Raw genomic sequence first — 16,165 nt, 5'->3', positions numbered from 1 at the left:
ACACTGCAGGCTTCCCAGCTGCCCACCCCACGAAAGGACTTCTTTATGCCCAGAACACCACAGGTAATTTAAGTGGGTCCTTCCACATTCCTTCCTGCAAACACCGGTGTCCCGCTCTGCCCCCAACCTGTCAGGCTTTCAGCACAAGGCTTTGCCCAGACATATCAGAAATCATTCTCACCCACAATATTTTCAGATGCAGTTCAAGGGAGGAAGAAAAAACTGAGACGTGCTAAGAGGTAAGTATGTAGGATATGATAATGCAGTCACCGTCTGATAACCACACTAAAATTTCTCCTATCTCTACTCTTTGGGTGAAGGTCTGATCTCCCATGGGGAAGGTGCCTACCACGTGCACTTGAGGGGAGGACATTTCTGTGAGGGGTGTTCCCTTTGTGCATAGGTGAGTTTTGCAGGTCCATGCAGGAAGCCTGTCTTGCAGATCTCCTCCTCCTCCTCCTTACCCCGGCATGGAGGCCTGTTACCTCAGAGAGGGAAAGAGTCTACCAAGGACAGTTGTACTCACGACATGTTTGGTGACTGAGGTTCCTGGCTTGGCATCTCCCGACCTGGTGGTACAGCGCATGTGCAGCCCTGTGTCTGCTGGCTTCCTCGTGTTCGACAGCAGACCATGGCTGTCCTCAGTGGCAAACCTGAGCTTCCGCGTGCCAGGGTGGTGAGGTGGAAGGTACCCTGCCAGCAAGGATAGATGCTCAAAGAAAAGCTCTATGCCCCTACTTGTGTAATGTCCCTACCCCTCTGCTCTGTCCACTTTTCCCTCATATGTGAACACCTACAGATTAGGCACTCATCACACCTTCCTTTCCTTACACATCCATCTGCTCCCAGGACACCTCACTGGCCGCAGCACTGTTTCCTGGCCTGTGAACATGTGATGATGCTCTGTCTTTGTGAAGCCATTCACAGGCGTTCAACCCCACGTGACCATCCCCTGGACATGTCCTGCTGTGGTGCTGTGATGGTGCAGCCCATATCCTAAACATGAGCCTTTCTCTACCTAGCAAGCTAGAGAGGGCCTAAAGGACCAGCTCTCTCTCTAATGGGCACGTTTGGTTCAGGGAAAACACAAGAATACCTTGTCTGGGTAAATATCTCTTGGGGTTCCTGAGGCTAGGGTGGCACTGCAGCCAGTGGAAACCAGAGGTTATATAAAATTCGGGGACATATCTGGTGAGTCTCCTCCTGTCTACTTTAGAATTCACAGAGGAATGCCGCAGACGATAGGAACTTGGCTTTTCTATTTAACTCCTCTCCTCCCTGTTCCTGGAAACATAGAATTCTCACATTGCTCCCAGAACAAACATGTTATTCCATCCAGAGAGGATCGCTGAATGACTGCTGCCTCTGGTATTCCTGGCAGAGATGTGCTCTATTTTAGTCTTCGAAGGGTGTCTTGGTGTGCCATGCACCAAAGCAAATTGTCCCTACTGCTTACCCAGCCAGAAACTACAAACACCAACAAAGAGATGGCTTAGTTGACATGAAAGGGTTTTACTCCGTGGTAAGGGCGGGATGACACAAGAAGCCAAGGTGAATAGTCAGACTGAAAAATCCAATAGCAGCCCATGTAGCATGAGAGCACTGAGTGGGATATGGACAGAAAGGGCACAAATATTACACATGCAGGGCATGGAAGACTTCAGACAGATGGGCTTATAGCACTAGTCAGAGAAAGAGATACAGAGTTGAAGGGGCAGACTTGTGAGAGTGGAGGCTGAGGGAAACGACGTACACACCCACAGACACACGCACAGAGACAGAGAGAGAGTGAGAGAGGCCAATACAAATTCACAGTGTGCATTCATAAGCAGAGTTACACTTGGGCCCTGACTAACCCTCACCAGGAAAATACTTCCATTCAAGCAAACTGAGCACAAAGTGTCATGATACCATGCACACCTTATTAGTGTGGAATCAGGACCCAGATGCTCTGCCATGGGGTCAGGACAGGGACACAGCTGGGCGACTACTTGCATTCAGAGCAAAACGAATGTTTTCACCCCTTAAAATGGCTGTGGAGACAGGACCACTCCTGCCTCCCACCATGCAGCCCAGGAAGAGCATGTGTAGGCCCCTTTCCCTGGGGTGATTCACGGGAGCAAGCTGTGGGACCGGAACCTTCAGAGGGCAGTTTCAGCTTTGCTGTTGAGGTCTGGCCTCTCTTCACCACCTCCACCACCTGGCAGGCAGTGTGGAAGTCTATTTGTTGTGGGCCTGCACTGGCATTTGCTGGGCAGCTGAAGGCCCCTGCACAGGCTTTCCTGTGTTCTGTGGCACCTGGCTCGATCCTGCTGTGGAGCCCTGAGAGGAGCAGAAGGAAACCCACAGGAGCAGGGAGGGGCCAGTCTCCGTTGCTCCGGGGCAAACCCAAATCCCAGTCCCACTCACCGCACACTCCTCAGAACACAGTTGCCTTTCCCCAAATGAACCCATCCTAGACACCGACAGGCATGAGAAGCCAGGGTCCTTCAAGGGTAACTCCACAGAGCATAGCAGATCTGTGCCGATGCCCACCCTGTCTGCAAGGGTGTGGATGTGCACGATGCAGAGGTCAGAGCTGGTCTGGGCTCCCTCTCTAGAGCCTCAGGCACCTGCCGTGCGTGGCTGGCTCAAACCCAGCGGTCAGGTCTCAGGCTAAAACGCCCCAAAATGCAGGAAGTTTCTGGACTTCTTTGCAGGAGAGTAGAAGTAATCGCACATGTGTCTGTCAGTCCCTCACTCTGAAAATACCTGCTGGGCCCCCAAAGAGAGCATAAGAAGCCAGAAAGTGTGGTGAGAAGGGGGCAGGCAGGTGTACACGGGAGAAGTTCAGCCTGCTGCCTGGCCAGGGAGATGCCTGTCTTACACGAGGACCACAGACACACCTGGGGCACCCCTTGGGATCACCCCTAGCCAGCTGTGGCACAGTTACTCCCTCACCTTGTCGTCAGGCTCCAGGTCTTCTCTGGAAGTGGCTCCCTCTTACGGATGAGCCCCGGGGGAGCTGGCCATGGCCAAGGTGAGGTTTGAAGCCTCGGTCCCTGTCCTTTCTGTGCAATAGCAGGAACTCCCAGGATGGCATCCTCTGGGCAAGACAATCCCAGGGGGCACACAGCGTGCTCATGCCTCACACCCCGGTCTGCTCAGTCCCTACCTCCTCCTGTCTCTATGTGGATGTCAGGGTACAACTCCAGCAATAAAAACGATGCTCAGGGGCCTGTGGAATTGCCAGGGCACGTGCCTCTTCCTCGTTATGGCCCTGGGCCCTACAGGAAGCGTGAGAGAGACAGTGATCCTTGGGACCCCACAGTGCTGCCACATGCCCTGTCAACCTCCAGCCCTGCCTCCACGCACCTCCCACTGGCACGTCCAGCACCTTTGCTGGGAACGCTCCTCCCGGGGGCTTGGACTGGGCACCCTGAGGGCAGTGCGCATGCATGTTCCTGCCAGGACAAGTGGGTCACGAGAAGTCCTCGGGGGAATGTTGCCCTGTTTTCTTCCCCTCAGCCCCTGTGACCATTCTAGGGAAGGTCCTGGGGGAATCTTCCACATGCCTATGGAAGACTAGAAAGGAGGTGTTGCCAGCCACACAGGCACCTGTCACCAGGCCTTGACTGCCACATGCCCTCGTGTTACATCTGCCAGCTGATCAGTGCTTACCCCTGCCCACGCCAGAGTAGGGAGAAGGCCAGCCTCCCTGCCAAGTCTGTGCCTGTCGTGTCCAGGGCTTCCTCCTCTTTCAGGGGCAGCCCACTGAAACACACAGGGACTCACATGGAATTCAAGGGCACCCCTCCCAGGTCCCATTTACTCACAGCCTCCTCCCAGTTTCCCAGGGAAGCACTCAGGGACACAACGGAAATTGATAAGAGTTTATTGCCATGTAAGGGCCACTGCACATGTAGGGCATCTCTGTATCCTACAGCAGCCGTCCGTTCCTGTGGAGTCTTCCTCCTGGGACAACCAAGTAGACTATTAAAGTCTCTGAGTAGCAGAAGCTCCCCAGGTTTCCAACGCTAACATCTAAAAAGCTGTGTGTAAAGCACAGGGATCACACACAGACACAAACAAATACACAGACACGCACGCACACCCATTCATGTAAACACATTCTCACATATTTGAACACACACACAATATACACATACACACTGGCACAGGTTCAAAGGAGAGTAGGTGTCTCTGAAGACAAGGGGAGCCCACAGCTGTTGGTTCCCATATTCGTTCCCCAGGACTCACTATGCCTTGCCATTCTGTGATCCCTTCAAGTCTGCATCCCATGGGCCCCCAGTGTGTTTCCCAGTTTCCCAGACAATGGCCCATGCCGTCTGCACGGGCTGCAGTGCAGGTGTGGGCATCGAGGAGAAATTCCGGAGGAGGCTTGGATTTTCAACTCAGACAGTGACAGAGGGGCATCACCATGGGCAGCAACATGTAGACATCTGCCTGCTGGCTCAGAGGGACGGAGGCCCCACTGTGTGGTTGCTACCAGGCCTCAGGGTGGGGTGGATGCCATGGCATGACAGTTCAGAGAAACACAGTTTCCAGTTACTCCTGGCTTCCTCTGGGGGTCTTGCAGCTTGAGGTACCCCAATCCTGACCTGTTGTCTTCTCAGTTCCCCACTGCCAGCTTCTCTCCCACCTCCCTGTGACTTGGGTTTGCTCACTGCTCTCACTCTGACTCTCAGCATTTCTACAACTTCCCAGGTAACCGAGAAGCAAGGGTTTGGCCCATACTTTGCTCTACTCACCTGGCGCCCTCTGTGTTTCTTCACACCAGGTCTTCATCCCTGGGGTAGTAGTGCAAGGGAGCGAGCCACAGGTCCTCGCTGATGATCTGGCAGGGCAACAGGGACAGGTCCACCCAAGGATCAAACCCACATCACCAGAACCCGAGAAACCCACGGAGGTGACCTCAGAAGACGTGCACAGGAGCCCCACCTCAGCAATCCGGTTAGAGCCCGGGCAGTTGTGTTCGCACAACCAGCTGAAGAAGCTTACATCGGTGGAGTCCTGCTCCCTGAATGGGGCTTCACCCTCATAATCCCAGAACCACTCAATGGCAGAGGAACGAGATGCCCGGTAACCTAAAGAAACAAACAAAGAAACAAAAAAAACCCAAAACTTAGGGAAGTGTCCTCGTGCGGCCTACACCCCCTCAATGCCCCTCCCCCACCACCCAGGCAGGCATGTCCCACCAGTGATATCAAGGTGATACTCCTTGACGATCACTTGATTCCGGAAGTAGGGGTTGGGAAGGAAGAAAAACTTCATCCTACAGCGGTAATTCTCCAGGCTTACTTCCTCCACCTGCCAGGGAAAAAGAGGGTGAAGGAGGAGGAGTCTGTGCTGAGGGGGTCTCCTTGATGTTTGTATGAGTCCTTTACCATTGCCAGCTCTGCCACTCAAGCTGTCCCCATCCTGTCCCACTGACCCTCCCCAGCCAGACTCCGTCCCCCAGGCCTGACCTCCAGATTGATCATGTAGCTCAGCACGTCTTTGTCTTGCTCCGTGATCACAGCTGACAGCTGGGGATGGTACACAATCTGCCTGAGGTCAAGGAGCCTTTCCACACTAGGGAAAGAGGCCAGGAGCCATGCAGCATGTCTGGAGAGCATGGAGAACGAGGGAGGGTGGGGGCACAGAAGCCCCCAGAGCCCCACACTTACAGCCCTCCCATGGCCTTCCTCAGCCCCTGCCTGGCCCCAGACATGCTCAGGACTAGGGTTTTCCTGGGCGTGGGTAAGTCTGAGAATCCTGCACAGAGTCAGGGAGGGCTGTTTCCTGAGGCCCTCTGAGCCCCAGGTGGCCCTCGTGTGCTGGCTGCAGGACACACACTGCTGACGTCTGCATGGGCTCTGTCCTCTCCTCACGCCCTCTGTCAACTTGGGCTCCTCCCTACGTGTGGGCGTGTGCCTTGAAGGTACCACTGTGAGCGTGAGGGGAAGCTGCCTGTGTCGGTGCCCAGGAGGGCACGTGTGCCCTGTGCCCCAGACATATGCCAGGGAGAAATGCACAAGACAAATGGAAAGCAATCTTTGCGTCTGGTGCTTTACAGAGTACAGTAGGTTTCTTAAGGTGAGCCCCAGATTTTCACCACATCCTGTGGAGGCTGATTGCTAGCTGCAGTGAGTCACAGTGGATCTCCATGGCTGCAAAAGCTATGTGGACTCCCAGCTCTCTGGGGTGTTCCTCAGTTACCTGTCCTTCAAAGTTCTGCTCTGTGGCAAAGGCTTCTTTTGACATTTCCCCCCATTTTGGGGAATCCTGTTTTGCTGCTCGTCCCGACCATGTGTTCCCACACTTCCTACAGGCTCACAGGATCCCCCCACAGCGGGTGCTGACATTGGCATGAGGGAGGCCTGGGGGTCCGGCCCCACTGCCGCTCTCCCTCTTCTGCCTTTTGCAGACCCCTTGCCCTCCTGCGTGGCTCCCTGCATGCTCTTTACCCATCCCCCTAGGTGGCCACCTGCTGATTCCGAAGCGGTAAGGATACAGCTCTGGCCCAGAAGCCAGGGATGGCCTGGATGATGGCCCTCCTGCGCTCAAGGTAAGCCTTCTGCCGCTGACGGAGCTTGAGCTTCAGCCGAGCGAAGACCCTGCTGTCTGCAGCATTCGCGGTGCTCAGCTCCAACTCCAGCAACTCCAGCGCCTCCAGCGGGGAACTTGAAGCCGAGACGCAGCGCCCGGCCTGCGCCTGACTACTGTCCTCATCTTCATTATCCTCCTTGTCATCGTCATTGTCGTCTTCTTCCTCTTCTGCCACCACCTCCACGGCCTCCAATATGTCCTCCACCACCAGAACCTCCTCCTCCCCTGTGGGCTCCGCCAGGGTCACACATTCCGGCAGACCCCCCACGCTGAGCACAACGCCCCCCTCGGTCGTCCCACAGACCGACAGCTGCACCGCCCAGCCCACCGCACGGGCCCCACAGGCCCCCGGGGCCGGCTCCCCGGCAGGGCCCTGGGCCTCAGCCTCCTGAAGGGCCCTGCCCAGACCTGGGCCGTGCCAGGCTTCCCGGGGAGGCTCGCTGGCCCCGGGCCCCGTCTCACCCGCCATGTGGCCCTGGTGCTGATTAGCGTCAGCTGCGACGGAAGGGCAGGCAGGCAGGTCCCAGAGCGGACTGGCAGAACCCAGCGGCTGCAGGCCCACGCTAGGCCTGAGAGACGCCTGGAGCGCACACGGCCCGGCCCTGGCTGGAGCCCCCTCGCGGGCCTATAGTCAGCACGCACGCGCACGCCGGCCTTTGTGCCGTCAGGCTGCCGGATTGGTCGGAAGCTCCCGGATCCACCCGCGGCTTGCCTGTCTCTCACTGCCGCCAATCGGTGGGAGGATGGAGGCCTTCAAGCTGGCTGGTCCCGCCCCTCCACCCGCCTGTGAGCCATCCCGCAGGGCACGCCTCGCTTTGGGGCCGAAGCTGTGGCCTTGGGGCTGCCGACTCAGCATGCGCCCTGGGCCTCTGAGTCCCAACATACCCGAGCACCTTGCGGCCGGCATGGGGCGTTGTCAGCTGCAGTGCAGGCCTCTGCTGTCTGCTTTTCGGGAGAGTGGAAAGTGCACGTCTGCTCCCTTTCCACCTGGTCGCATCCCTGGGAATGCTAAGCAACTCACTGGGGGGGTTGGGAGCTGCCCTCCGCACAGAAAGTCAATCACTGAGACACTGAGGAATCTTAAGGAGGATTACATTTATTTCCGTGGGTGCGTTAATGCAGAGGGGAGGTAGGGACTGTCCCAAATGCGCCTCCCTGCCCAACAGGGAGCGAACTCAAGAATGCGTTAGGGGTGTGAGCACCGTTGCGTGGTACAGGTGTAGCGCCGGGCAGGCAAGTGCACTGAGAAATTATGCTCGTACATATGTCCCATGGTGAAAACAGGAGGGCGAAGGCCCTCCTAGGCAGACGCTTTAAGTGAACTGCGGGGAATATTCGCTGTTGTTTCAGCCTCGTGCACATGCTCAGTGCGTTTTTAGGTACAGCTATTGGGTGGAATATCGCTTACACTGACAGTTCCCACCAAGCATGTGGTGGGAGAAGGTGCACACTTTCCTGCCAAAGAAACGCAAAAGACAATGCATTAGTACACCGCAAAGTTATAAAGTTCTGGTATTTCAGTTTGGCCATACAATTGTCTATTTTCAGCCTCATGTAGAGTGTAGCTGCTAAATCACCCTGGCTGAGATAGGTCTTGCTGGCACGGCCATTTAGAGGGGCCAGACATTTCAGTGAACTAAAAGAATTTTTGAGCAAAGCTTTTCAGGTTTATCAAACCGGTTACACGTAGGATGTGACATTGGCCTCGAGGGAAGCCGGCGAGCATTTATTGGAAGGAAGCATGCACACCACATGGCACTGGGAAGCCCACAGCAGGAGAACAGAGAGGAGGCCTTCTCTGCTGTGGGGCTTACAGGGGAGAGCCTCCTGGTGCCTGGCGAGCGTGGGATAGCTTGGCTCCAGAGGCCAGCACCGTCTCAGGACTGGACGAGGTCCCAAAACATGAAGCACAAATGATGTATCCACAATCCTGCCACATGACACCAGCTTGCTTCCCAGGGCAACACAATGACCCCTCTGCCTGTGACGGTGGCTGACCAGAGGTGACCCAGCGGTATCCCCGATTTCTGGGGTGCAGACTTTTATGCAGCTCGGTCCATGCAAATATCAGCGTGACAGAGGCCAAGTACATATATCTCAGCTATGTGGGAATCTGGATACTGGGATGTGGTGTCACTCCCCACATGGACTGGCTTCCACATGCCCAGTCTTGATGGGAACAAGAGAGACGTGCTACAGCTGCTGCTGGGCTTTCCTGTGGCAAATATCCTCAGGCCTGTGTCTACATTTCTAGACAATTGGCAAGGTCGGAAGGGAGGCAGATGATTCCCTGGGTACAGACCCAGTAGATCCCATGGTATGCTGCCAGCCCAGGTACCAGTGCCTATGACAGAGGGGATCTCAGGCTGCAACTTCCAGTCAGGTCCCAGATGCAGCTGGGTGGGAATCGCTGCCACCGCAGACCAGAGTGGCAGTTGGGCTAGTGAATGAGTTCAGGGCCAGGGTCAGAGGCAGAGGAACGGCCAGGTCTTGAACAGAAGGACAGAATGAGAAGGGAGAGCGAGGAGACTGAGGGAAAGAGTGGACACAGATGGAAAGGACACAGAATGAGACAGTGGCACTGGCTCAGTGAGCGGCTGGATCAGACCCTTCCTGAAGCTTCCTTTCAAAACAATCCCAGGAACGCAAGGAGGAGGGGTGGTGTCCACAATGCAGTCCTCCCAGCTGCCCACCCAACGCAGCACAGCTGAAATGACTTCTTTATGCCCAGAATATCACAGGTAATTTAACTGGGTCTTTCCACATTCCTTCCTGCAGAGACCTGTGTCCCGCTCTGCCGCCAACCTGTCAGGACTTCAGCAGAGGGTCCTGTCCAGCCATGTCCGGAATCACCCTGACCCGCAACATTTTAAGATGAAGTTCAAGGCAAGGAAAACCATATGGTGTGTTTAAGAGGTAAGTGTGTTGGATATGATAATGCAGTCACCATAACAGAACTTTAATAAAACTTCTCCTCTCTCTGCTCTTCCAGCGATGGTCCCATTTCCCATGGGGAAGGTGCTGCCACGTGTACCTGATTGGGAGGACATTTCTGTGCAAGATGTTACTCTTGTGTCCTCGTTTGTTTAGCGGGTCCATGCAGGAAGCCTGTACTGCACGTCTCCTCGTCCTCCATACCCATGTATAGTGGCCTGTTGCCTCCAAAATGGAAAGAGGCTATTGAGCATGTTGTACTCATGAGATGTTTGGTGACTGAGGTTCTGGCTTGGCATCTGCCGACCTGATGGTTTAGCATATTTCAACCCCTGTGTCAGGTGGTTTCCTCCCCGGGCCAAGCTCATTGTGGAGAATGTTTGGCTGCAGTCCCTGGACCAAGTAGGAAACATAATCTCCAACATATCAGGCTGACGACATGAAAGGGACCCTGCCAAAAAGGGTGGATGCTCAAAGGAAAGCTCTATGCCCCAGCTTGTGTAACATCCCCACCCTACAGCTTGGCACCTGTTGCCGGGGACAGGTTACGACTGCAAAGTAGACAATTGTCACACCAGTTTTTCCTTGCAGATCCTTCTGCTCCAAGGATATCACCCTGGGATCACCACTCTTTTCTGGGCTGTGAGCCTGGAATCCTGCTCTGTCTCTGTGAAGCCCTTGACAGGCGTTCATCCCCACCAGACCATGCCCTGGAGAGGTGCTGTTCTCCCACTGGGAGAGTGTAGACCTTGTCCCATACATAGGACTTTTCCTACCTTGCGAGGTGGAGTCCGCCACAGGAAACCGGCTCTCTCTGCATAGTGCACCCCTTGATCCTCAAAACACAAGAATAGGTTTTCTGGGTTAATATCCTTGAGGGATCTTGATGCAATGGTGACACTCAGGGGTGTGTTAAAGAGAGGATTTTTAAGATTCAGGGACATTTCAGATGGATTTCCCTAGGTAGTTACAATTCAAAGAGGATTCCAGGAGACAACATGAAATTGGCCTTTCTATTGAATTTCCCTCCTCACTGCTCCCGGAAGCACAGAATTCTAATATGGCTTGCAGAACAATCAGGCCTTTCCTTGCAGAGTGGATGGCTGAATGACTGCTTCGCCCAGGATACTAACCAGAGACGTGCTACCTTTCGGTCACTGAGGGGTGTCTTGGTGGCCCATGCCCCAAAGTAAACTATCCCTACTGCTTACCCATGCAGAACCGCCAAACTCCAGCAAACAGATGGCTTAGTAGACACGAAATGATTCCGCTCTGTGGCATTAGTGAGATGACAGACACAAGGTGGGATGAACAGTGGAAGTGACAAAGTGATAGCAAGCCTGGGAGGATAAGGCCACTGACTGGCATATGGACCTAAAGAGCAGAAATGTTAGACAAGCAGGGCACGGAAGGCTTCAGACAGATGGGCTTGCAGAGTTGGTGAGAGAAAGAGACACAGAGTTCAGTTGAGAGACATGTGAGTGTGGAGGCTGAGAGAAAGGAGGAAGGCAGAGAGAGGGAGAGACAGAGCGACAGTTCAATTGTGTGTGAGAGAGAGACACAGAGAGAGAGACAGAGAGAGACAAAGACGGACAGAGACAAAGAGACAGGCCAATACACATGTAGAGTCTGCATTCGTAAGGAGAGTCACACTGGAGCCCTGACTGATCCGCACCCTAAAATTACTTCCATTGCAGGAGACTTAGCATGGACTATCATGATATCTCATGGACCATATTGATAAAAAGTGAGGACACAGAGACACTGCCATGGGGTTAGGACAGGGGAAATGTTGGGCAACTACTTCCACTGACACTGAAACTTTGAGACGCCTTAGAATAGCTGAGGAGATAGGTTCCCTCATCACTCACAGCCTGTGTACTTGCAAGATCATCTTTGGTCCCCTTTCCCCAGGGTGACTCACAAGGCCAAGCAGTGGGACTGGCACCCTCAGGGGGCAGTTTCAGCTTTGCTGTCTGAGGCCTGGCCTCCCTTTACCATCCTATTGTCTGGTAGGTTGTTTCTTATTCTGGTTGTGGTGGGCCCACACTGGCTTACAGTGGGCAGCTGAAGGCCCCTACACAAACTTTCCTGTGTTCTGTGGCACCTGGCTGAATCTTTCTGCAGAGCCCTGAGAGGAGCAGAAGGAAACCACAGCAGGAGGGATGGGCCAGTCTCCATTGCTCTGGATCCAAAGACAAATCCCAGTCCCATCCACTGCACACTCCTCAGAACAGATTTCCCTTTGCCCAAAAGGAACCATCTAGACACCAGCAGGAAGGAACAGCCTGGATAGAGAGTAGGACCATCATTCTTGCTCACGGGAACCTCCACCTCCTGGCCTGAAGCAATCCTGCTGCCTCAGCTTCATGGATAGCTGGGACAGTCGCGGCCCACCCCTACACCCTCTTATATATATTTAGTTTTACTAACTTATATATATTTAGTTTTAGAGAGACAGGCTCTCGGTGTTGCTCCATCTGCTCTCTAACCCATGAGGAAAGGAATCCTCCTACCTCGGCATCCAGAATGGTAGGATTACAGCCGTTAGCCAATGAGCCTGGCCCACTTCAGCTTTTCATATCACAAGGCCAAAAGCTCCGCCCTTGTTGCATCATGTTACTACCACCCATTTTGGTATTGGGTCCCATGAACAGGAGGGATCATGATGTTCAATTATGCGTACACTGGTTTCTCCTTACATAACTATCAATGAGTCTTCCTACACGTTTTTAAATATCTATGTGCTGACATCTTATTCACATGAAATTCCTATTCCCTTTACTGTTGCCTGCTAGTGCTTCCTCTGGCCTTCTGCCTATGCCTGGGCTTCCCAGCCTGTACGATGGTCACCTGCAGGCTGTAACCCCTTTTGAGAAATACAGCTCTCCTTTCCAAATTCATGAGACTTGCCATTCTTCATTAGAAAAATCTATGTATCTGTCTATCTATGTGTCTATGTAAAGGATGATACATTTACATCCTTTACATACTATATGTGAAGGGGTTAGGGTCTATGAGAGGTAAATAAACACTGATATCCAAGGAAAAAAGAATCTGTGCCTTATACCCACCAAGTTTTCCCAAAACAAATAAGGATAATGTTATCAGAGTAGGGCTCGTATAAGAAAGAAACCCAGATTCCTCAATGAGGATGAAGGGTACCAGGATTCTGAAACATCTACCTGCAAAGAAGAAAACTGAGAAAGCAAATCCCCTAAAGCAATCAAAATTTCAAAACTTTTGGAAGGGGAAAAGCTCAGTGCTACTCTGGTGAGTAGGACATAGGTTTACGAGCCAGGATCTTACAACCACATTCAAGTTAAGAGGAGGGCAGACTCTGTACACATAAGGAAGTTCACGGTTATGTCGACAGAAGAGCATACTGCCTGTAGTCAGAGCCTATGCACATGTAAGACATGTTTCTCACAGCCGGGAAGTTTCCAATCAACCTGGTGGGCGTATACATAACATTTCCTCAAACAACCTATCACCCAAGGACTTTCTCACCTGCACAGAGTATATTTTCCAGGGGAGACCACATGCAAGTCCAGAAAGCGAGTCTCAGAATATTTTTTGAAATACAGAAATTATCCCCTTTGTAGACCTTATACCAAGTAAGTTTTCTCAACACAATGGTCTAAAAGTAGAAAGCAACATCAGTGTGAGGCACCTCTGACATTTCACAGATGCATGCAAATTGAGTTTCATTGAATTTCAGCACATTAAAAACATCATTCACCATGGTCAAGTAGCATTTCTCCCAGAAGTAGAAGAATGGTTCCACACAGAGAAACCAAAGAATATGATGCATATCTGTAGCAGAATAGGGGCAAAAACTCTATGGTCATTTCAACAGATGAAGAAAGACCATTTATCGAAATTCAACATCTCTTCAAGGTAAAATCTGTCAACAAACTATGTACAGAATAACGTACCTGAAAACCATAAAAACCACTCGTGACAACTCTAGGGAAACCTCAGTGTGAATGGGGAAAAGTTGGAACATTTTGTGTAATATCTGGGAAAAGACAAGAATGGACACACGTCCCTACTTCTGTTCAACAAAACCCTGGAAGTTCTAGCCAAAGGTATTAAACAGGAGGAAAACCAAATCAAACCAAAACAAAGAAAACAAAATGGAAGAAAACATAATCAAAAGGAATAAGTTAAATATTCCTTGTTTCCCTACGGTGTGCTATTTATATATAGAAAAATCTAAAACCAGTAAAAATGAAGAAACTCATTGAAGTTTTACAATTCAAAATAAGCCTGTAAAAGCAGTAGAGTTTGTAGACACTAATGGTAATCGGTCCGAAAAATAAGGCAGCAAAATAATTTCAGAAATCCATACTTAGGGATAACTCTAACCACGGAAGTGAAAAAGTGTCGACTTGATGAAAGACAACAAGAAATTGATAAATCTTTGAGGAAAGAAATGGAAAACTGTCACCAATCAGTGTAAGAATATTTCATGTTCCTTGACAGTGTTAAAATCTCAGCAGTACACAAAGTGATCCAAAGAGTCAATGCAATCTTTATCAAAATACCGGTGACATTCAAGACAGAAATACCAAATCAATAAATAGATATATTAAAACCCTAAAATTGCTTGGTAAAACAAAAAATGCCCAGAATACCTAAAGTAATTTTGAGCCAAGTGAACAAACCTGGAGACATCATTCTACCTGACTGCAAATTATACCACGAAGTTATGCTGATAAACAGCACAATACTTGAATAAAACAAAATACATGGGTAAAGAAAAAGAAGAGAGAGCCACGATATAAATGTATGCATGTACAGTCAAATAACTTTTGAGAAAGAAGCCAAGAATAGGCAAGGAATAAAATACAGTCATTTCAAAAAATGATATTGGGGAAACGTTGGAGTGTACATGCAGAAAAATAAAGGTAGATTTTCTTGCCATATAAAAAATCAGTTCAAAACAGATTAAAGATTTAAATATAAGGCCTCAGACTGTAAAAATACTGAAAGGAATCATAAGGGACAATTTCCATGATGTAGCTCATGACAATTACTGTCTTCATATGATCTCAAAACAACGGTAAACAAAAGTAAAGAAACACAATGGGTTTATATCAAACCAAATGACTTCTGTACAGCACAGGAAACAAAAACTGAGAAAAGAGACGTTTCGGAGAACGGCAGAAATTCTTTTCATTCCATATAGATGTAAAAGGGCTTAATGCTTTACCGTAAGTAAGGAATTAATCTGAATAGCAAGAAAAGAGCCTCATTAAAAAATGGGCAAAAGGCCTAAATAAGCATTGCTCGAACTGACACACACATATGGCCAATAGATATATTTAAAATGTTCAATGCCACTAACTATTACGGAAAAACAAATCCAAACCGCGATGAGGTTTTGACCTCACTCTTGTAAGACTGTCTATCAACAGAAAAACGAAAGATAAGGGGTGGTGAGGAAGTAGAGAAATGCATGTAACACTTGCCTAATGTTGGGGGAAACGTAGATTAGATCTGCCATTATGAAAAACAGTATGGAAGTCCCCAAAAACCCTAAAAATAGGAGGAGAAATACCCTGCAAGATCCATCAATCATATTAAGGGTGAGTGTATCGACGGTAAATGACATCAGTTTGTCAAAGAAATACCTGTCCTCCCGTGTTTGTACCTGTGCTATTCACATTTTACTATTGCCGACATATCGGCGTATGCTAGCTTACTTCCATATTGAACCATTCCGTTTCGGAATGCATAAAGAAATTGTGGTACATGTACAAAGTGGAATACACATAGCCATTATAAAGAAAGGGCGGGAGCACTGGAAGACAATGTCCCATTCTCACCCTGTGGAATGTAATTCTTTTTTAAATATAAAAGCAAAAGAAGAAAATTCTTTAACAACAGTTCTTTTCTCTGAATATCTGACATCCATTCAATTCTCCTATCCCGCAGGTGAGGCCGTAACACCATTATTTGTCCTATTTCCATACATTGTTTGTTTATTTTACCCCTCTCTTCTCTATACTTGATAACTGAGGACACGGATTTTTTTCCATCTTATCACACGATGATGAACACAAATCTAAGTTGTTTGTGTTTTTTTAGTAAAATATTATGAAGAAATTGTGAATACACAATGATTGTTAAATGAATAATCAGAGAACATACTAGGGAGAAATTATACTCAATTCCTTTCATCATTGCTTTAGAAAACAGAAATCAATCAACCTTTGCTCCCTCGTAGGAAGTTCCATGGTACCTTCCTTCAAAAGTTCTCATTGTCCTGTGGGAACCACAGTTATTACTAAGTAAAAGTAAGCCTATATTTTTATATATTGATTGGGTTAGCGATTTGCAGTAACAGTACAGTTATTCTTTTTTTACAATTATATCAGTATTAGATATGACTTACAATAAAGGATTTTTTTATGCCTTACCAAAAGTCATTTCCCAAATAATCTCAAAGGAGTTACAACATTTTGATCCAGGATTGGGTAAAATGGACAAATTCAGGTACATAACTGCTCAGAGAAGCAAGCTAAATTTAGTCAGATAGATGACAACAGACTCAATTCTATAGAAAAACACGGTGTGTCAAAGACTGGCATGGTACAGAGATATGAGTCTGCAAATTGACACAGGCAGGGCA

At 49.9% G+C, this 16,165-nt stretch overlaps 2 protein-coding genes across 4 annotated transcripts in view; both read right to left on the bottom strand.

Annotated features, from left to right (window-relative positions):
- The window catches only part of LOC123629050 (F-box-like/WD repeat-containing protein TBL1X), a 1,209,717-nt gene that overhangs the window by 203,770 nt on the left and 989,782 nt on the right, over positions 1-16,165 (bottom strand). The window lies entirely within an intron of this gene.
- Positions 3,859-5,811, bottom strand: LOC123629062 (testis-specific Y-encoded protein 1-like). 2 transcript variants are annotated; one of them, XM_045539007.1, is made up of 5 exons: positions 5,469-5,811; positions 5,199-5,310; positions 4,942-5,087; positions 4,752-4,837; positions 3,859-3,954 (listed from the first exon to the last, which is right to left on the bottom strand). In XM_045539007.1, the coding sequence occupies exons 1-4, from the start codon at positions 5,616-5,618 to the stop codon at positions 4,772-4,774; spliced, it is 474 nt and encodes a 157-aa protein (XP_045394963.1). In that variant the 5' UTR covers positions 5,619-5,811; the 3' UTR covers positions 3,859-3,954; positions 4,752-4,771. The 2 variants fall into 2 exon arrangements, with proteins under 2 accessions (XP_045394963.1, XP_045394964.1); XM_045539008.1 differs by having other exon boundaries at positions 5,002-5,087.

This window comes from Lemur catta, chromosome Y (assembly GCF_020740605.2).
Source record: "Lemur catta isolate mLemCat1 chromosome Y, mLemCat1.pri, whole genome shotgun sequence".
Classification (NCBI taxonomy): domain Eukaryota; kingdom Metazoa; phylum Chordata; class Mammalia; order Primates; family Lemuridae; genus Lemur; species Lemur catta.
The sequence above is the reverse complement of the archived record's forward strand: the minus strand, read 5'-3'. Positions and strand labels throughout refer to the sequence as shown.